We start from the raw sequence: 20,462 nt of genomic DNA on the forward strand, positions 1-20,462 counted from the left end.
ACCAAGGTTCCACCATCTTGAGGGGGCGTGTTAAGGAAATATCTAAGTCAATAAAGACTTCTATGTAAATACATAACAATACTATTTACCCTACTTGTATATATACCTTGTATACATCTAATAAACAATTCATTCAGCGTAATATCTTTAACATAAGCATTAAGAGAAACAGTGAGAGTTTCAAATTTGCTTTTATCACAAGCAACATGGTGAGTAGCACCACTGTCTACAATCCAAGAATCAGATACCAAAACACTATATGTAGCTTTTAAAACACCAATGAATCGTAGTGTAGAAGAAGAACAGGCCATACCCGGCAAAGCAGTGATGGTAGCACCAGATGTAGAACCAGTGTTGAATTGGCTAGACGAAGAAGATTGGAGCTGAGAATTAAAGTAAGCAATAACTCCTTCATTCTGATCTTTAGTCAAACTGTTGATAACGTGAGGAATGCTTTGACCACCAATCTCAGTAGGAGTCATTGTAAGTTGAGCAGTAACCGGTTTAGAAGAACTCGGTTGCTTCACGGAAGAAGTGTTCTTGTCATTCTTGGACTTGTACTTGTGCTTGAAATCAATGGGATAACCATGAATCTTGTAACAAGTCTCTGTAGTGTGGCCAGTGTAACCACAATGAGTACAAATTGGTTTGTTCTGCTTCTGATGATAGTTTGCAGCATTTACTTGAGAAGGTTGATCAGGAACAAAGACCGCTATGTTGAATGTGGAGGCATTCTGAACAGAGGTAAGTGATCTCTGGTTATAATTCTGATCCAGAAGGTTGTAGATCTCAGAAAGCTCAGAAATATTCTTCTTCATGATGATTTGACTGCGGATAATAGCATATGACTCATTAAGGCCAGCAAGGAATTTGATAACCTTCGCTTGATCAGCCTGTTTACACATAGAATTGCAACAATCATAAGAGCGACATGTTTTAGTACACGCAGCACCATCAAGTTCATCCCAGAGAGTTTTCAAAGTCGTATAATAAGTAGCGAGATCCATTGAACCCTGCTGCAAAGACCATATTTGTTGAGATAACTGATACGATCTTGGAATATTTGTGATATGGAAACGAGTTTCCAGATCTTTCCAGATTTCAAACGCATCATTAAATCTCAAAATACTTTTATAGATCTGCTTAGAAACCGAATTCAGAATCCAGGACTTCACCATCGAGTTGCAACGAGACCAAATACAGAAGTTTTGAGCAGATTCAAGTGGCCTAACTAACGATCCATCAATGAACGCTATTTTGTTCTTTGCATCTAAGGCAATAGTCATAGCGATCTTCCAATTATCGTAGTTAGATCCATCAAGTACCTCAGAGATAAGCGCAACTCCCGGATTGTCACCGTTGGTTAGATGAAATGGAGAATGGATGCTGAGGATCGAGTCGAAAGAGAAAGCCGTAGGGAAGGTGGATCTGGTGAAGGAGTTTCGCGAACGGCAGATCTGCGTGCTGAAGCTGTAGGTCTACCAACACGACGTCCAACCTTTCTTCCGATCACCATTGACGATCACTTGAAGCTAAATTTGTGAAAACGGAGCTAAGAAACACTGATCGAGAGAATCACCGATCGATGAGAGGTCAAAAGAAAGAAGAAACAAAACGGATCGGACGAGATTTCGAGTCTCGCCGCTCTGATACCATATCAGATGAGCTCGAGCTCTGCAAAGAAGACGAACTCGAAATAGAAAAAAAGTTTTTTCTTATCTTTCCTTTTCTGTTACAAGTCACATTATATAGTGACCGTTATCGGTTTACATCCGGTTTACAGACTCAATTAAACAACTTACATTGAACCAATCTTAACCATTTAATCTATCTCACATTAAACCAATTCTATCTCATATCGTAATATAGTGTATATCTTATTCGTTTAACCAGATTTTATTTTTAATCGGATCATAACCATAATTTTAAAACATCTTTCTACAAATACAGGATGATATAAGTTAAAATTTTATTTGGCTGATTGGATAAGGTGAACATGGAAAACTGAACCAAAGCTTGCTTTTGAAAAAAAAAAAACCAAGCTTGATAGAGAGCAAGAGGGTCTATGAATTTGCCTAACTTGAGCAGCTAAGCCTTGCGTGCCTTCTTGAGTGCATAACTGTATGGTCTTTGAAAATCCCTGGCACTTTGACTGTTAATTCCCCAGATTGTTCAACTTATCCTCCTGTAAAAATCAATACAGTAATCATTAGTTCTTGCCACTTATTGATTATCTGAGAAAGAAAAAAAGTTTACATTTGGTCAGGATTCAGTTCAGCACGAATCAGGAAAAGAAACACCTTGATTTTGGTACACATTTTTCTGAGCAAGTTCTTGATCAATAACACCCAGCTATTCATAATTACAGAACAAAACAAAGAAATTGACCTTCGGTTGTGTCTAAGCTGTTGTCTAAGCTCCTTGAATTTGATATTTTCATGTTTTCAAAGGAGAAACATGGACAGAGATATATTTTTCGACAGTCTCTCTGATACCATTAATAATAATCTCCTTCTGCTCCCTCTTTTCTTTTCTTCTTTGTCATCGTCAAAACAACTGCAATAACAACAACAACAACAACAAGAAAAACAATACCTTTAGGAACCATCCATCAAGTGATTCGACAATATAAGCAAAGGTCTAGGCTTTATTCAAAAGGATTCCTTTAAAAGATCTTAGAGACCCTAAACCACTGATGCCATCTACATAAGAGCACACAGCTTCCCAGCTGAGTAACAAAGATATTATAGTTTCAAGAAACAGAACCATGAAAGAGGGGATGAAGAAAGATTCAGACCTGGTCTGTCTCGCTTTCAGTTAGGTATTTCTTATATGAAATCGGAAAGTATAAACTCTACATGAAACTGGAAACTGAAAGTTTAAGAACAGACTTACCTTTGCATCCAGTAAGAGCATATCAACCCCATAAGTTCCCAACCGCGCTTAACTTCAAATCAGAAAGAAGAACTTTGGAATTAGCTATTTGTCTGTAAATAAATTTACTTCGTTGTAACAAAGAAAAAAAAACAAATCAGGACCTGATAGGGTGGGTTAATCTCTCTTTCATCATGTAAATCATAGAGTACTCAGAGAGCTGCCAAGTCAACGTCTGGAGGATCATAGCAGAGAGGAGTATGTGGGTTACTTTGTTCTGCCTCTTCATCTCCTTGATGTCTTTTGCTATTTCCTCTATAGTCTCTTCCAGTTGTCTCTCACCCTTGGCTTTTCCTTTAAATGGTAGAGATGATTCTTCTTCTTCTTTGGTAGTGTCAACCACTTTTTGGAATGGATTTGGTGATTCCAACTGAGTTTATATACACAAAAATTTAGCATCAGCCCTGACATATGCCAATACAGAGAATGTTCTTATGGCCATCAAACAGTTAATTGAGAAAAACACAAACCTTACCTTATGAGAATGGTGGTTTGAAAAGATAAGCTCACTATTACATCCCAAACAACCAAGTTGTTAAAATAAAAACATAAGTTGTCGCTAACAAGAAAAAATCCTGTTAAGCTACTTTTTTGTTAATGATCCAACCACAGCGTTCTGGAGAACAAAACTATGGTGAGAGCACACATCACAGAACAATTATTACACAGACTTGTTTTTTTGTCACAAAAGTCAAAGATTCAAACATCATCATATTCAATCTGGTGCTCACTAAAGTTGATCACTTGGCAACATCAAATTAATCAATTTTAACCAAAAGAAGAGGGATGGAAAAAGAAAGGTACCTGAGAGATGATCCTAGAGAGCAAAAGCTGGTCGTAGACGTCTTCACCAGCATTGAAGATAAGCAACTCATATTGAAGGGTTGAAGGGTTGATCATTAGTTGATAGATTTTAAGAGGGGTATAAGGCGATGAATCTGTAGTGAGAGTAATTCAGATTATTAGAAGGTAAATCAAACGACACGATCGAAACACAGTGAAGAGATTCTTCATGTCACGCCTGGCGGAGAAGATAGAGATATGGATGTGTTCATTAAGCTAAACCTTAGGCCCACGCACAAAACGTAGCACAAATCTATTTTAGACTTAATGAAACGCTGCGATTTAGTGACTGGACACGTAGCGGACGCTCAGGCTCTGACTTTCTGACCTGGACGCTGAGGTGGCATCACCAGGAAGGAGGTAACTCAACTTTATATAAATAGAGATATATGCATACATTCTCTGGAAATAAAGTCTCAACGCGAATGATATCTTCATAAGAACATTTGGCACATCCACTTCAATTACCGCAAAAAGGACCTGAGAAATTGTCGCTGACTTTTGTACCACAAATCTCTCCTAAAGCAGGAATATCTTTCATTATTCCAAATCTGGAAACCAATCAAGAATCTTTCCATCAGGTATCCCTCCTTATGCTCCAATTTATCTTTTGTTTTATCAATCTGCTTCAACAGGAAATCAAACGAGTACAAACCCTATGGGTAGTTCCGAAACTTCTCCAAATCCATACCAACTTCATGTACAGATGTGGGAAATTTACCTTCTCATTCCTCCTCATCACCACACCCATAACAATGCAAAGATAGACCAGCCTCACCCTATCAATCCAAGTCCAAGTATTGATTTCTTCCAAATACTTCTTTTTAATGATCTGCAAATTGATTTTTCCATATGTCTTTATCTGCTTGCTCGAAAAACCATCATCATCTTTCCATTTCACTAACTTACTTTTCTTCTCATGTTTCACTTTGAGACCGATGACAGCATGATAATCTTGCAATCCAAAACGCAGAAACCTCCTAGCAAAGGTGAACCACTTCTCATGTTTCTTGCTTGTAATCAATTCCTTACACAAGAAAAAGTGTACTAGCCTCGCCGAAAACTTCAGATTATTTTTCTCGATATCCATAATATTTGAGAAAAAAGAATCTTTCATCACTTCCTCAAATTCTGGCTTCATTTTTTCTCTCAGCAACTCGAGAAGTCCCAGTGGACAGCTGTTATTAATCTTCTTAACCTGAGGTTCCAAGCCCTCACCGTATTGACGACTAGGCAACTCCAATTCCATACCTGAAAATTAAACACAATAAAATACAATAGCTATCAATAACTGATATCACTCACTAAAATAATGTCTTTTGGTACACTATCAAAAACCAATGTCATAGCCAATGGAACTCAACAACTAGCATCAAAGTATTAGCATTCTCACAGTATTAATTCCTATTTTCAAATTTTCTTATATTTTCTGATATTGAGTGAGTTAGGGTTTATGAATTTGGGAATATGATTTTCTCTCCTTGTTCTTCAAAGAGCTCAGAAAAATGGGTTTAATCGATTAGAAATCGAGTTTTAAGAGTTCAGCTCGTGCTTGTTCGGTTCAAATCAAGTGGAAATCAAACCGGATTTAACTGAAAAACCAGAAAATCGATTTAGGAGGACTTACATGTACACATAATCGATCGATCCTAAAGAAACGATTGATCGATCTAGCTTGGATCGAGCTTTTGAGATTGACTGATTTGGGCTTCGTCGTTCAGAATATGCTCCGTGTATTTTCGTTGTTCTGGATATATATATATATATATATATATATATATATCAGGATTGACTAGTTCAGATCGATCGGTTGCTTACGGGATCAATTGTTCCCTTTGAAAAAAAAACTTCAAACTTCAAATTTTATGTTTTTTTCTATTTTTAATTATTTTAGTAGTTATATTTTAATTTTTAACAAATTTTTTCTTAATTGTAATTTCGATTTTTTAATTGAAATTAAGAACAGTTTTGTCATTTAAAAAATATTTAGTCTAATAAAACATAAAATATATAAGATTCGCCTAATAGGAGATAATTATTTTTTTGGCCTTAAAAACAATTTTCCCATATCTTTTTTACTGTCCTCAGAACTCCAACGTAGAAGTGGTTCCCTATTTCAAACAAATTGTTTTGTTTGTCATCATACGAACACTCACCAATGCAAAGTTGCAAACTGCTGCAACCAGAACCCAAATTCAGGTAACTCCATTGCAAAGCTAACAATTCAAAAGGACAAACAAAAGACACTTATTTAGTAATCAGGGTTTTTGATATGCTGCTTGCCGATTGGCAAAGGCACACCAAAGACTATATACATATATACAAATTCGTGGATAATTATGCTATGCTTTCTATATTATATCAACAATTTAGAAACCTATACATTAACGAGGCGAATAGATTTGGTGTTTATAGTTATGAAGAAGAATCTTCAGACGTGTGATGTTGACGGCGCATTCTAGCAGCCCAAGACATTGTGTTGTTTTCTTTCTGATGGCTTCTTTTCTTTAGCCCTGAGAGCTGAGTTTGCCATTTTTTCTTCCACTCACTCTTCTCTTCCACAACTTCCTGCGTTCACAGATAATCACCAAAAACTCAAATCAATTAGGGATTGACTGCAGATGGTTTGGTACAAGTTCAACATATAGGAACATGATTGTAAACGAATAATTGAATTATAAAGATCAGTAAGAATCAAGTAAAGCCAAATAAGAAAAGCAAGTTGAACAGACTCAGAGTGGAAATGTCAACACTGCTTTCAAACTAATCTCAACTCTCTTTTTTTTCCAAGTTAGCCAAGACCTGTAATTTCTGAAGATCCAAAATCACATTATACAATGCTAAACATCATTCGATTATGTAATCTCTAATAATACCTTTCCAGTTGAATTAACTAATCCTAACTTCAATAAAAGCAACAATTTTTCATGTAATAAATAAAAAATGGGTCAATTATTTGGACCATACAGAGCAAATGGTCAATTCTGGCGACAAGGATAGACGCAATGTCCTCGAATCTTTCGGTAAATCTTAGGTACTGAAAAAAAAAAAATTTCGCGGATAATATTGAACAGTATTTGTCCGTATATGAACAAAGAGATCCTAATCAGCAATATCAACATCGCTAGGATAAATGAGAGCGTGACAAATAAATTATGAGTGTACTCTTAAATTTCCAAACCATACAATTAAACACTGGTGCCGATTTAAAAAATAATAAAAATTATTCCGGTTTACCACGAAAATAAGCAAAATTAATAACCGGAACCCGGTTAGATTCTGGATAGAGCAGACGAGAAAGAATGTGTGTATGAATATACCTCATCGTATCGATTCCTGCGTCGACCTGAGAACGAAAATGAGAATCCCAAAGACAAATCACGGTCGTAGAGAACTCTCCGCCGAGGATCAGAGAGAGTCTCGTAAGCTTCTTGAACCCTAATAAACCGATCAGTGTATTCCTCGACCTGATCGGGTGGCGAAACATCGGGATGATACTTACGAGCAAGCTGTTTGTAGGCTTGTTTGATTTCCGGGAGAGTAACGGATTCGGTGACGCCGAGGAGATCATAGAAACTTAAATCCTCGGTTTGTTTAACCGGATCGTCGTGGGTGAGTCTGGCTTGGATACGGGTGGATGAGAATCGGGTTCGGGTCGGGTAGGAGATAGTGGTCGATGGCAACGAAGCGGGAAGAGAGAAGATTGGTCGTTTGTAGAGGAATGGGTAGTGATCAGTTGCGAGAATGGCCGATCCTTTGTAACATTTCATTGTGTTCGATCTCAGATTTGTAAAGTTAGTTTTGGTGTTGTTCAGAACTCGCGTTAGAAGAAATAGTAAGAGGAAGGGAGAGGTTGATGAAACAGTATTTTAAGAAAAGCCCGTGGACTTGAAGAGTATTTTTTTCCTTTTATGTTAGTTAATATAAAGCAGTCGTTTTGGACTGAAATTTCTAGAAAGAATTTACAAAATATAATTTTTCTTTTTCTTTTTGTGGTTCTACTGTACTTAGAAAATAGCTCCTTTTTAACAACATAGAAAATAGTTCCTAGAATGGTAAAAAGAATGAAAAAAAAAATAGCACTAACTTGTGCAGGCGGATCTATTTATATAAAATAGCCTTTTAATCTCTCATGGGGTGTCCAGCTCAGCTGCCAGCGCATAAACTCGCTGCTCCAGAGACTGACACGTGTCACTTCATTTAATCTAAGGAAAAATCCAATCTCGGCCCAGACTAAACATTAGACCCACTAACATCGTCTCTGTCTTCTAGAGCCGTCGTCTTCTTCGTATCTTTTCTTCTTCGACCGACTACATAACCTATGTGAAACGCCTTGGTTCCTCATTGAATCCACTTCATAACGTCTCTCCATTAACTCCATCCGTTCAACTCTGCAAGTAAATCGACTATAATGACCCCCTTTCTCAATTTTCCATCCCAAATCCTAATTCTTGAGACTATAAATAGGGATAAATAGTTCACCAAATCTCACTGCTTCAGGAGATTAATCAAATTCCATATCCTTATTTCTGATTTAAATTATGGTCGTTGTCCCAAACAGTGGTGGCGCTTCTTCTGTCTTTCTGGGGAGCACACACTGTCAAGAAAAGAGGAAAGCTCATGGGATTCAACATGCTCCTGTTCTATGAAAAGGTAGCTCTTCATGGCCCCTCAATGATAGAGTCTGAATTTATACTGTTCCTTCTTTACTATTTTGTCATGATGTTTTTGGTAAATAGTCATTGCTCTAAGGATCCATTTATATGTGATGAAGGTTTAATAGACCTAAGCCAAGACTCGAGTTCTCGGTGGCTAATCAAGTCGCAAGAAATGGAAACTAATGATCCTAAGATTTATAATAAAAAGATCAGATCTCACGAGAAGTTACAGCGTTTAAATACCATCATGGCTGTCTAGATGATTGTAGAGTTCCTCATGTATACATCGATCCCCAGATTGCTATACCTGGTCTCCTCCAACAGGTATGAGTAACAATTAGTTTAAAACTATCCACAATCTATTATCTATACTGAAGCTTGGATTAGTCATTTAAAGCATTGGAGTAAAGCATGGTTCATCATCATCTTTTTTTTTCATTTTCCACTGTAAGATGTTGTGTGTTCTTCTTTTATATGTTTGTTATTTGATTCTTTTTAGGGCTTCAAAGTGGCATGAATTTTTCAGAGACTACTTGTGGTTGCCAAAAAAATCGTTGGCATTAAGACAGCAAAGTACGGATAACGCAAATCCAAAGCAATTGTGGATTTCCGGTCTTTTGCTTCTTTTGCTGGTTTATGTCATGGAGCAAGCATTTCTTCACTCTGGATTCCTATTTATCTGGTGCATGAAATCCTCTTGATGTCAAGAGAAGCTAATAATTTTTTTTTATTTAAACACAAACAATGACATCCACATACGTAGGTTTGGCTGCAAAGGCAGCACCTGTCCAACCAACTTGTGCCGAGAGCTCTGCAGAGGAAGTGCACTCAAGAAGACACGCAAGGAATATTTAATTAAGCTCTCTACATTAAGACCCTCCTATTTTTCCGAAGCTTCGTTGACGTTATGCTTTTAAAAAAAACAGAGGCTTATGTTTAAAAGAAATTAGCTTCATCACTTAAACTATTTCAGCGATCAGAGATGATTAAATACATTAGAGGTGTGGACATGAGCTTTTACAAGGAAGACCCTTCCTCGGCATATGTTTGTCTCTTTGTTGCTGAGCTACTTCTCTACGTGTAGTTCACCATGACTGCTCTCTCCTCTGCTTCCATGTTCCACATGTCCATGGGTTTCTTTCTTTTCGTGAGTCTCTCTTCTCCTTCTTCGTGTCTGATCGAATGCTATGCTGTTTAATTTTCTTAATCAAGTATCTCAGAATCTATAAATTGGACTTTCGTGTTACATGCTTATATTCTCTTGCAGATCTTCAAAAGAGGATGATGATAAGCATCCTTTCTATTCTCAGGTTTCGTCTTACTATTAGCTAATCTTAAATCATGCTAAAGTCTCTAGCTTTGCTCTTCTAAAATACAAAGCCTAGAGAGTGAGACAAACGCAGAGCTCGAAGCAGCATCTTTGTCTCTGGGTCAGAGATACAATAACAAACTCTGGTTTCATCTCAACATGTTTCAAAAGAACTTTCGAAGAAGAAGGTGTGGATGGTATTTATTGTCATAAAAACAGAGATTTTAAGCTTCGAAATGGGACCCAAGGTTTGTGGATTTTCCTGAAAAACATATCAGAGGAATGAAGCCATGAAATATGGAAAAGGAAGACGGTGAAGAAATAGATTTCTCAAGGTTTCTCAACCCGTTTTATTCTGTTTGAGACATAGATTTGTATGACCAGCATATGAACATGGTTTGTTCCAGATATTTCTCTCCTTCCCTTGGCATGCTGAAAATAAAACATTATACTAGGTGATTTACTCATGGGAATAAATATTTGCAAAATATATACTTTACAATAGTTATTTAATATTTTAAGTTCAATAGTTGGGGATAGTTTTAAACTGTTTTGTAATTTTTATGTATGAAAAGTAAATATAAGACTTTTTAACAGATAATTTATTTGCTTATAAACATTTTGATCAATTAATTATTTTTGAATATATTAGATGTATTTATTCATCCCAACTACACTATTATTAAGTGGATCTAAATAGGACAAAGTTTGTGCTGGTTGCATTTATTTTATTGTCTTGGATCCATAATATATTTTAGTAAAATTATGTATGATTTTATATATGTTGCTTTCAAATAGAAACATGAAAATGTTACATGTTCGGAGTTGCAGGAACATAACCGATATTTTTACAGCTTATGTATTTGTATAAACTTTTTTGACCAAACTAAATCGTAATAATTTGTTAACATATTGTTTTCACTTATTATTTAGTCTTTGAGTCATTTATAATTTATATACATAAAAATAAATAGAATACTGATCTAAATACAATAATATAGCGTTGACTTAATTAGGATTCTGATTTTGAGTATAAGAATCATGACTGATTTACTTATTAAGTTGTATTTATTCATCCGAATGAACCCCACCTATTAATTAATTAGTTATGAACTGATTTTTTTTTGGTTGAAGTTGTTCTTATTTTGAATTTTAGATTTTAAAATATATGTGTTCCTTTTAAAGACAAATACCTTAAAACTTTTTTATGTAACTGTGTTTCGTGTATAAAATCTATATATTTTAAAATTGTATTTCCTTTTTTTTGTTAACAAAAAAATATTTCCTTTTTATTTATATATAAAATATGAATAAAAAGATAAAATTGGAGTATATATAAAATCTACATATTTATGATTATTTACTTTTTATTATTTTTGTAGGTTTTGGTAAAATTCAAAAGCAAAAAGAAAATTAAAATTAAATACCCAAATAATTAATTTATTAGGAAAAATAAAATAAAATAATAGTAATGAATTTTATTACATAATTTACAAGTTTATTGTGGCATATGCCTTCATGAATTTATCTCACATTGATTCTTTACTCATGTTTGAGCTACCCGATCATACGAACTATGTTAAATTTATTATCCCGCCCGTAGGGCGGGCCAAACCTAGTTCCAAAGGAAGTATTGTATACTTTGTAGACTGACGATAGAGAATAGAGATGTAGTTTGTGCATAATGGATTTTAAAATCCAAATCAAATCAAATCTAATGTTATTAATTCTATCATTTTAAAAATTAAATTCAAATCTGTAGTTAGTGGTTTTATAATTTTAAAATTAGAATCATGTATTATTTAATTATTAAAATTTTGTTTGAGTATTTGACTTGAAATTAGATTTGATTGGATTGTAAGTATTTTTAAAAGTAAAATACAAAAGAGTAAATATTTGATTGAATCATATTATTTTGATTAGATTTGTATTGTCGATTTTTTTTCCAATTTCTTATATATTTGTGTCTCCTAAATCCTAATCATCGGTTGATACATTGCTCTAAATTTTATATATTGTTTTTTGTTCATGTTCAAACATGTATAACACACATGTCTTCATACAAACATATTGTATAATATATACAAGTTTGAGTAATAGTCGTTCGATGTCAGAAAAAAACATATTATATAATGTATACAATAAATAAAAAGAGATGCAAACGAAACATGTCTTGTGTAGGAGCATATCCCCAATCGATTGTAGGATTATATGAAGCAAAATCACAGCTTCGTGAAGCACTTTCACATACGTATATGGCAAATAAAAACCGCTTCAAGAGCTGCAATAGAGAATTGATCTAAAGAAGGACTTGGAGATTCTACTGAGTTTGAGGAAGCATCTATCGAGTTCCCTAGAGACCTCATAATAGAAGAGACTAAACCAACCAAACTTAATCAATCAGGAGATATGAAAATTAAATGGTTCCATCCATTACTACTTCTTTGATCAGACCTAGAGAAGACTAAGAAACGTTTCCGAATGTGAGAAATTTAGTAGAAGATAGCAAAGCAGAAGTGTAACACTGAGAGTTGTGATATTTAGAAAAACCTTAAGAGAATTGATTTGGCTATTTATCTCATCAAAGTTGACTTATTTTTTCCGTCACGATACCATGCGAATGAGGCCAAAGCACGGGTGGCAAGTGAGACCAAAGTACGAGGAATGTCGGGTGGTGATTGCAGGGTCAGTAAACAATAATTTCGAGCCTTTGAAAAAATTAACGAACCGACATTAGATGGGATGGGACCACGGACCGAGAGAGCGGGTATGGATGGCCCATTAGCCGTTGGCGGATCGGGGCATTACAAATGGTATCAGAACTGGTTAGCCATCTCGGTTCTGACCCGAAAGACATTTTGAAATCTGTTGTGGGACTCAACGAGGATATTGCGTTCGTTAAAAGGAGTGAATTGTAACATTTCGAGTTGTGATATATAGAATAAGCTTTAAAATGTTGAATTTACTTAGATTACACTCTTTTTATTTATATTAACATAAATATTCAAAGGTCAACCTCATAAACAGCTCATCCATCATTGTTAAGGTTTTGGTTATTCAAGTTTGTGTCCTCCTTTCACTTTCATCGTTAAGTTATTCTTTTATAAGCTTCGTTTTCAGTTTTCAATATATATACCAATTGCATGTACGCGTGAGTAAGTGACAACTAGAAACACAAAAGTCACAGACTGTTTTCTTCTTCTTCCTGTGAGAGAGACGTCTTTCTCATTTCTCTTTCGACCTGATCATACACAGTCTCCGTGATTGTGTTCTCACTTCTCTCACACTTTGTTCTGCCTCTGACTTATCTCGTGCTCCAAAGTCAATCATGCAACGTATAGAGATGAAGTGCGCGTAACCTTTCTTGGGTCCAACCTTAAACTGATTAAGGGTAGATAGGAATATAGATTTTTCATCTTATGTCGTCAAAAGTATCTCAAAGCGAAGTTGAAACAAAGCTTTTAAAGAGAATACAACAAAATGGCATGCATTCATGAGTTTTCAAAGGGAAAGTTGACATTTCATTGACATAACGAGGTGATCACAATAGAAGTAGATGATGAAGCAAAGTGCTGAAAACGAAAAGCTGATTCAAGAAAGTGAAAAGGGTTTTCTAACGACTAAGGATCCTTTTTCTTCTCATCACTTTCATCATGCTTGATATGACCAGGGAGCTTCTCCTTGATCTTCTCCATAAACCCTTTCTCTTTACCATTTTCATGATGAGGCTCAACTTCGGGCTTTCCATTGTGACCTCCAGGAAGCTTCTCCTTGATCTTTTCCATAAACCCTTTCTCCTTCCCATCCTCATGATTCTCATGCTTGTTGGCTTGGTCATGATGACCTCCAGATGCAGGAAGCTTCTCCTTGATCTTTTCCATAAACCCTTTCTCTTTCCCATCCTCCTGATGTTCAGGCTTGTTGGCTTGGTCATGATGACCTCCAGCTGCAGGAAGCTTCTCCTTCATCTTCTCCATAAACCCTTTCTTCTCCGCCTCTTCATGCTCATGCTTGTTGGCTTGCTCATGAGTCCCTTTACCTACATGAACTTTCAACATGATCTTCTCCGTGACGCCCTTATTCTCCTCAGCTGTATATTGATGATCAGCAACATCTTCATCCTTGTGACCAAACACCTTCTCCTTCAATCCATTCCTCTTCTTCTTCTTTTCCCCATTTTCATCTACTTCTTCATCACTCGACTAGATACATATCACATCATCAAACAACAAGTGTTATTAACATTTCTCAAAGAGTTCTAAATACAAATGTGTATACATATGCATAAAGCTTACAGAGCTGCCAGAGTGAAGCCTTTCCGCGAGAGAAGGTTTCTCCTCTTCCTTCTTTTCCTTGGTCGCGTCAGTCACATAGACATGCTCATCTTCAGGTTTCTTCTTGAGAAAGTCAAACATTCCACAACCCTTGGAAGCTGCATCGTCAGCTTCTTGTTTCTCACTTGAACGAGGATGATCCGACATCTCTTAAAACAAGTAACTAACACCAAAAACTACGTAAACACACACTTCTGATTGCGAGAAATACTTTGCTTTGCAAGTTGTGAGGATTGATGAGTTACACAGCTAAGCCACACTATTTATAGTGATTTGAGCTCATCACCACTCCCTATACTACTTGTTTTATGTTTATTTTTAATTATAACTTAATTTAATGATACTTAGCACTAATTTCCCGTTAAACCATAAACATTGATCGGAACAACGTTTTGTGTTTTTTCTTGAAAGGTTTAAAAAACATATGGTACATGTCCAAATACATTGTGTTTCGCCGACCAATGAATGGTCGGTGTGGACGGTCCACGTTAACCAAGAAAGAGAGTTAAATTACTATTTAAACTTTCAAAATATTATGGGGATTATTAGAAAAATAAACTTAGATTTGAATGATGCTAATTGAAATGCTTGAATGGGCCTAAGAAGGTGATGGTGGACTTACATAAACAATGAACAGATTTGTCCCAAGAAAAAACAATGAACAGACTAGTGGAACCAATGTTTTGAAAACCGGACTGGACAACGACTCGGTGAAGCTACTAGTTGACTGGTTAGACCGGTTAAACCGGTCGAACTAGGTTTTTTATTTATATAAAAATGTATATAATTATATATTTATACTATATAAACTTTAATTCTACATATAATACTTTCTGTATTTTTTTATTAACTCAAAATAAACAACAAACATAAATCTGATTACTATGTAACCTAATTTTTTTTTTTAAAAAAACAAATGATTTACAGCTAAAACAATTATATTTATTTATTTTTACAACTAACATTTCAAATTTTAAGAATATGGTAAAATAAAAATAGTATATGAGAGTTAAAAATATATTTTTCACATTTTTTCTTAGAAAAATAAAAAATCAATTAAATAGTGATAGTTGAACACTAATTATAAAATATTAAATTTTAGCTAGTAATAATTTAAAACACTTAATTATATGTTAATTTTTAAGAACCGGATTTTAGAATTAAACCGGGTCACCGGTTTTACCGGTTTTTATCAAATCCGGGTTTTAAACCGAACAGGACTCGGCTTCTTCAGCGAGTCACGGTCGGACCGGTTCGACCGGCCGGTCCGATCCGGTTTTCAAAACACTGAGTGGAACTTTCCTCTATAATCATATGAAATGATCACGAAAAATTCGTGATTCTTTCGAAATAGTCACAAAATAACCGTGAATGATTACAAAATAAAAACGCTGACTAATCGAGTCAAATTCGTGACTAACAAACCACAAAATAGTCACTAACGGAAACATGACCATAAACCCCGGTTCAGAATCGCGCTACGGGCTATCCGTGGTAACCTCGGATCTACCAAATTATCAAAAATTCGGGATAACTCGGGATATACACAATGCCTAATTTTTAGTTTTAAATATGCAAAGGTTCATCAAATACCAAACTAAACCATTTATCCTATTTATATAATCAAAACAAAAAGTTCACTCACAAAAATCACAAAATTATTGTTTTGACCGTGAGAAAAAAAAACAAAAATATTAAAGATTGTATCTTCTAATCCTATTATTCTTCAATGATCAGCAATATATATATTGATGTTCTAGTTGGTTAGAGTGCTAGAAGTTAGAACTTGAAATAAAAAACTGAAATAAAGAAAGACCAAACAATTAAAATAAAGTTTATAAGAAACAAAAATTCAAAAAAAAATTCATAAGAAAAAAATAGAAGAAACATGATGTTATGTTTCACTTACGACAATTCCTAGTTATGTTGTCGGAAGAAACACTGTTAACAAAGAGTATTTTTTGCTAAATGGGTCAAAATGCATTTGGACTAAAAATATCCCGTATAATGTAATTTTTTTGGAAGCACCGTATCCGAGTCGTTAAAGTTTAAAGGCTTCTACACTCAGATCTGGGGTTCGAATCCGTTATGCAATTTCTTGCAGAAAAATCCAGTTTTTAAGTTCCGGAGAGAGCGGTTTATTAAACAATTATATAGATTACGGAAGAAATATTTACAAGAGATCTACAACATGGTGCAAGTTAATCTGGTCAGACATGTATCTTCATAGGACATCTCAGGTGATGTAGTTAGATGTAGATCTCATAAAACAGATAGTATTGTCGGTTGTCGAATCGTCTATGTAATCTTTCTCATATCATAATGAATCAACGTTAAAAAATGTAACATTTTTAATAATGCGGGCGCATAATCATTTTCCATGTTTAATTCGGGACAAAATCGGTCAACCGTATAATGTAACCGAATTGACCATATTCACCTTGGTCAACAACTGAATCACGACGGACGATACATGGCTAGGCGCCCGCATTTTAGAACATGGCTATAAACGGACACAATTCAGCTACAAATTTTCTACGAATTTTTCATGATTATTTGTAATCCTAAACCCTTATCATATTTAAACCCTAAACATAAACCTTCAAAAGATATATTCTAAATGAAAAATAAAATATTCTATATGGAAAAACTTTACAACATACCACAACATAAATATTCAGAAATTTGTAATTTTCAAATTTATTATCAAACCTTTAATCTCAAACTCTATACCATATTTCCTAATCTCATACACTAAAAACTAAACCTTCCTCTGTAAAAAGCAAATTGTAATCTTCTATCTCAAACACTAAATCTTAAATTTTTTAAAACAACTTCATTTACAAATTATAAGAAAATCTCATATCCCAAACCTTCCAAATGCTAGACACTAACCCATAAACTTTAGCAAATAATCTAATTACTAGACTAAAATTTGGATGGATAGCTAACAGTGTGGTTTACAGAGTCAATATGAGTCTGTATAAGTGATGACAAAAAAAATTAGACTAAAATTTATTCCTTATAAATATTATAAAGTTATTTTCAAATACTTATCCTAAATTTTTACTTAACCACAATTCTATTTACAAACTACAAACCATAAAATTTAAACTTAACCAAAATAATATAATCTAATTCTAGTCCATAATTTTAATATTAATTAACAGTTTTTTAAAATTGGAAGTATATTAAGTATGTGTTTGAGTGCTTGGAAGGTATGATTTTAAGAAAAAAAGTAATTTACTTTAGGATCAATTTCAGCAGTAGGAAATCATTGAGATTGTTGGATGTGTGTGTTGGGAAATGACTATCATGCAGGTCCAGTACTAAAAGGGAATTATGTGATGCTGGAATCTTTGTAAAGAGTAGGGGAATTGCTTGGAAGATGACCAGATGGAGTGCGAGCGGGAATTCCTGCAATTTGTATGTAGTCTACTAAAGCTGTTGGATAAGATTTTCTATGGGATCATTCTCATCCATAAGAGGTTTCGGACAGTAGATAGTCTTTAAAAGGATTCTTGACCCCATGGAGGCTGAAGGGAAGATTAAACATCCACAAACATTTGTACATATTTCAAAGTTGGTCATTGCATCTGTTTGTAAGCGATGAGAACGCCATCTACGATCATGATGAGCGCAAGTCGCACCTTCTATAATACAATATGTTTGGGTCATTTTTAGCATATATCCAAGATCATTGACTGTTGTAAGAAAGTCATCACTGATAAATTGGTTCCAATATTGATCCATTGCAGAGTTTCTTATATTTAAGGAGGGAGGAACATATTCTTCAAGGAGAGGACCACAGAGGAGGCCATTGACTGAATGAAAATTTGCAAGCGAGAAGCGTAAATGATGACCACGGAAGACTGGCCACAATGTTAAATGCTGGCTACATACAAGTTTCCGAGTCAAAAGGCTATGTATTTACTTGCATGAAGCGGGCATTGTCAAGCGGGTAGATTGAAGAGACCACCAAAACATGATTGTCTAATAACCTCAAGCTTTAGTGTCGCGTAGAACATGCCTAAGGAAGCAGAGGATGTCGGTTCAGGAGTAGATGTTCAATCATTTCCTTGGAAACCTGTCTGTTGCAATGAGCCATTCAGGTAGTTGTAAATATGGCCGAGAAGACTCGCTGGTAAGTAGACAAGCAGAAAGTAGGAGCAATGTAAAATGTGAGATTTAAGGTTTGAAATAGCGAAAGAGGGATAAAATTTCAAAAAGAAAAGAAAAGAGGCATTTCATTCTTTCTCCCATAGTGCTGAGAATGAAACAACAAAGTATATTTCCAGCGGACCGACGCAAACAATTAGTTGTCGGAGAAATAGGATCATGTAGGCTTCCAGTGTTGAATCGCTGGAATTAAAGCGTTAGCCTTTGACTGGGTGTCACATCTGGTGTAAACACTCATCGCCTATGAGGTTCATTAGATAATCGACTAATTAGGATTCTAATGTGAAGTGTTTGCAGATGGGTAAAGGGTTTAATCTCGTTAGTGTCAAATAGGAAGGTAGTATAGAAAATTTACAACATAGAAGTGCACCACATGTTTACAGTATGTTAAATTATAAAAAGAAAAGTTATAAGTATATTAAATGGTAATCTTTTCACTAAAACATAGACTTATAAATTTTTTGAGTTGTAATATTATGATTTTTTTGTTTCCAAGTATCACTGAGCATTCGGATTTAAGGTTTGGGTCGGATCGGATTTTGGGTTGGGGTGGTTTAGACCCATTTAAGAACTTGTATTTTTGGATCATTTCAGATCAATTCAGATCCTATCGGGTTCAGATCGTTATTCTAAATTTTAATGAAATCCGAATCAGAAACGAGTTACATGTAGTTCTGATTTGGCTTGGTTTAAAACTAAGAAACCGACAAAAAACTAAAAACCTTAGTTAAACCCGAAAAATCTAAAAACTGGGTATTTCAATTTTGAGAAATACACTAAGATATTCCTAAAAAGTGTTTATCAAAAAAGGTTTCCAAGATTAAAATGACCAAGATAAGTTTTCATTAAAAAGTTAAATGACATTTTTACCCATATGGTTAACTAAGCTAGATTTAGGATTAAATTTTAGGGGAAGTGAGTTCAGGCTTTAGGAAATAAGTTTTAGAATTTAAGAGGTTATAAAATTAAATAATAATTTTATAAATATTTTATGGGAAAAAAATTTTGGAAAAAGATATTCTGAAAAATAAGAAAAAGTTTTTTTTAATCTCAAAAAAATTGAAAAAGTTTTGAATATTTTCTTTCAAAATAAATATTTTTTATTTTAAATATTTATTTTAATATTTATTTACATTGTAGGGTGACAAATGTTTTTGATCTCTTTAATGGTATCTATTTTGAATATATTTTTTTGTGTGTGCGTGTTTTTGACAACATACTTTAATTAGATCAAGTTGTATATGAATAATAAAAGAGGTCAACCAGCGTACAATTTGAAACCCATCAATAGCATGATTTGAAATCACATCTACATCTGAATTTTGTTCACGATTGACATTATCCTAAGAGTATTTTACTTGGATAGATTGAATAGACATCCAATAGCGAAGATCACGAAGAATATTTTCTAACTCTTTATGTTGCAAGACCACTTGATCAATTATACGAGTACGTTTTGCATTATCCCCTTTAAACTACACTTGTAGCCATCCTCTGATCCAGACCTTTGTAGGGCATAAAAAATCCAATGGCTTCACTTTAAAGGGACTGTTTAACTGCGGGTATCCTAGCCAAACCTGTCTCATATATATTTCCCCTTATCATCTCGAACAATCCAGACAACTCTCGCATCAACATCCATACTTCTAAAAGAACAATCAAAGTTACATTTTAACCAACCAATTGGAGGATGCGTCCAATGAGACTGCTTATGACCTCTACATGTGGGTACCCTTGTTGTTACAAAAATGTTCTGTTCATCATTTGCCTTCATAGATTTTCTTGCATCTTAAAAAAAAAATAGAAATAATTTATTCCACATACGCAAAATTGTCCGAAAGAACAGCATCCGCATATATTCACTTTCCTGTAAAGTGTCCATAAGCTTAAATAATGCTGTGATATTATCCTCCAATGCATTGAATTAGTTGGGATACCATTACATAAGCAAAAGCATAGAGACATAGGAATATAGCATGATTTATAGATCCTTACTCTATACAATACTTTTAACATATTAGATTTAGACATAGATAGGTAGTGCACCATATATTATCTTCCAAATAAAATGGTTGACTTTAGGTAATTTTCCAACTTCTATATATGTTTTTGTAATATAACAGAACCATCGTGACATTTAATAACATCCCCGTCATAGAGATCATGAGTAGCAACCCAATACCTTAATTTTACTGAAAACTCCAA

At 34.5% G+C, this 20,462-nt stretch overlaps 3 protein-coding genes and 1 long non-coding RNA gene across 8 annotated transcripts; 1 reads left to right on the top strand and 3 right to left on the bottom strand.

Moving 5' to 3' along the window:
* Nucleotides 1-2,074: 2,074 nt before the first annotated feature.
* On the bottom strand, nt 2,075-4,666 carry LOC130498587 (uncharacterized). Of its 2 annotated transcripts, XR_008937473.1 has the most exons (5): nt 3,739-4,666; nt 3,039-3,304; nt 2,896-2,947; nt 2,389-2,556; nt 2,075-2,185 (listed from the first exon to the last, which is right to left on the bottom strand). XR_008937473.1 is itself a non-coding variant. In XM_056992057.1 (3 exons), exons 1-3 carry the CDS (start codon nt 3,832-3,834, stop codon nt 2,944-2,946), a joined length of 366 nt encoding a protein of 121 aa, XP_056848037.1. In that variant the 5' UTR covers nt 3,835-4,666; the 3' UTR covers nt 2,566-2,943. The 2 variants fall into 2 exon arrangements, 1 of the variants encoding a protein (XP_056848037.1); XM_056992057.1 differs by lacking the exons at nt 2,075-2,185; nt 2,389-2,556 and having other exon boundaries at nt 2,566-2,947.
* A 1,340-nt stretch (nt 4,667-6,006) lies between these two features.
* On the bottom strand, nt 6,007-7,677 carry LOC108829236 (chaperone protein dnaJ 20, chloroplastic-like). Its single transcript, XM_018602900.2, has 2 exons — nt 7,098-7,677; nt 6,007-6,345 (listed from the first exon to the last, which is right to left on the bottom strand). The coding sequence occupies exons 1-2, from the start codon at nt 7,545-7,547 to the stop codon at nt 6,193-6,195; spliced, it is 603 nt and encodes a 200-aa protein (XP_018458402.1). The 5' UTR covers nt 7,548-7,677; the 3' UTR covers nt 6,007-6,192.
* A 345-nt stretch (nt 7,678-8,022) lies between these two features.
* Nucleotides 8,023-10,345, top strand: LOC108829238 (uncharacterized). Of its 4 annotated transcripts, none has more exons than XR_001945932.2 (4): nt 8,023-8,430; nt 8,552-8,759; nt 8,935-9,582; nt 9,703-10,345. It is a non-coding gene; the product is annotated as an uncharacterized LOC108829238 (long non-coding RNA). The 4 variants fall into 4 exon arrangements; XR_008937320.1 differs by having other exon boundaries at nt 9,746-10,345; XR_001945931.2 differs by having other exon boundaries at nt 8,023-8,174; nt 8,339-8,430; nt 8,935-10,234.
* Nucleotides 10,346-13,242: 2,897 nt separating this feature from the next.
* LOC108829237 (dehydrin COR47) lies at nt 13,243-14,353 on the bottom strand. The gene is made up of 2 exons (XM_018602903.2): nt 14,040-14,353; nt 13,243-13,946 (listed from the first exon to the last, which is right to left on the bottom strand). Exons 1-2 carry the CDS (start codon nt 14,223-14,225, stop codon nt 13,365-13,367), a joined length of 768 nt encoding a protein of 255 aa, XP_018458405.1. The 5' UTR covers nt 14,226-14,353; the 3' UTR covers nt 13,243-13,364.
* Between the last annotated feature and the right edge of the window lie 6,109 nt (nt 14,354-20,462).

Source organism: Raphanus sativus, chromosome 8 (genome assembly GCF_000801105.2).
Source record: "Raphanus sativus cultivar WK10039 chromosome 8, ASM80110v3, whole genome shotgun sequence".
Taxonomy (NCBI): Eukaryota; Viridiplantae; Streptophyta; class Magnoliopsida; order Brassicales; family Brassicaceae; genus Raphanus; species Raphanus sativus.

Excerpts from the sequence above, each read along its gene's own strand:
- LOC130498587 (XM_056992057.1), bottom strand. The coding sequence starts at position 3,834 with ATGATCAACCCTTCAACCCTTCAATATGAGTTGCTTATCTTCAATGCT. Across the intron at positions 3,305-3,738 it reads TCTCTAGGATCATCTCTCAG|TTGGAATCACCAAATCCATT; the intron begins GTACCTTTCTTT and ends ATATAAACTCAG.
- LOC108829236 (XM_018602900.2), bottom strand. The coding sequence starts at position 7,547 with ATGAAATGTTACAAAGGATCGGCCATTCTCGCAACTGATCACTACCCA. Across the intron at positions 6,346-7,097 it reads GCAGGAATCGATACGATGAG|GAAGTTGTGGAAGAGAAGAG; the intron begins GTATATTCATAC and ends CTGTGAACGCAG.
- LOC108829237 (XM_018602903.2), bottom strand. The coding sequence starts at position 14,225 with ATGTCGGATCATCCTCGTTCAAGTGAGAAACAAGAAGCTGACGATGCA. Across the intron at positions 13,947-14,039 it reads GGCTTCACTCTGGCAGCTCT|TCGAGTGATGAAGAAGTAGA; the intron begins GTAAGCTTTATG and ends ATATGTATCTAG.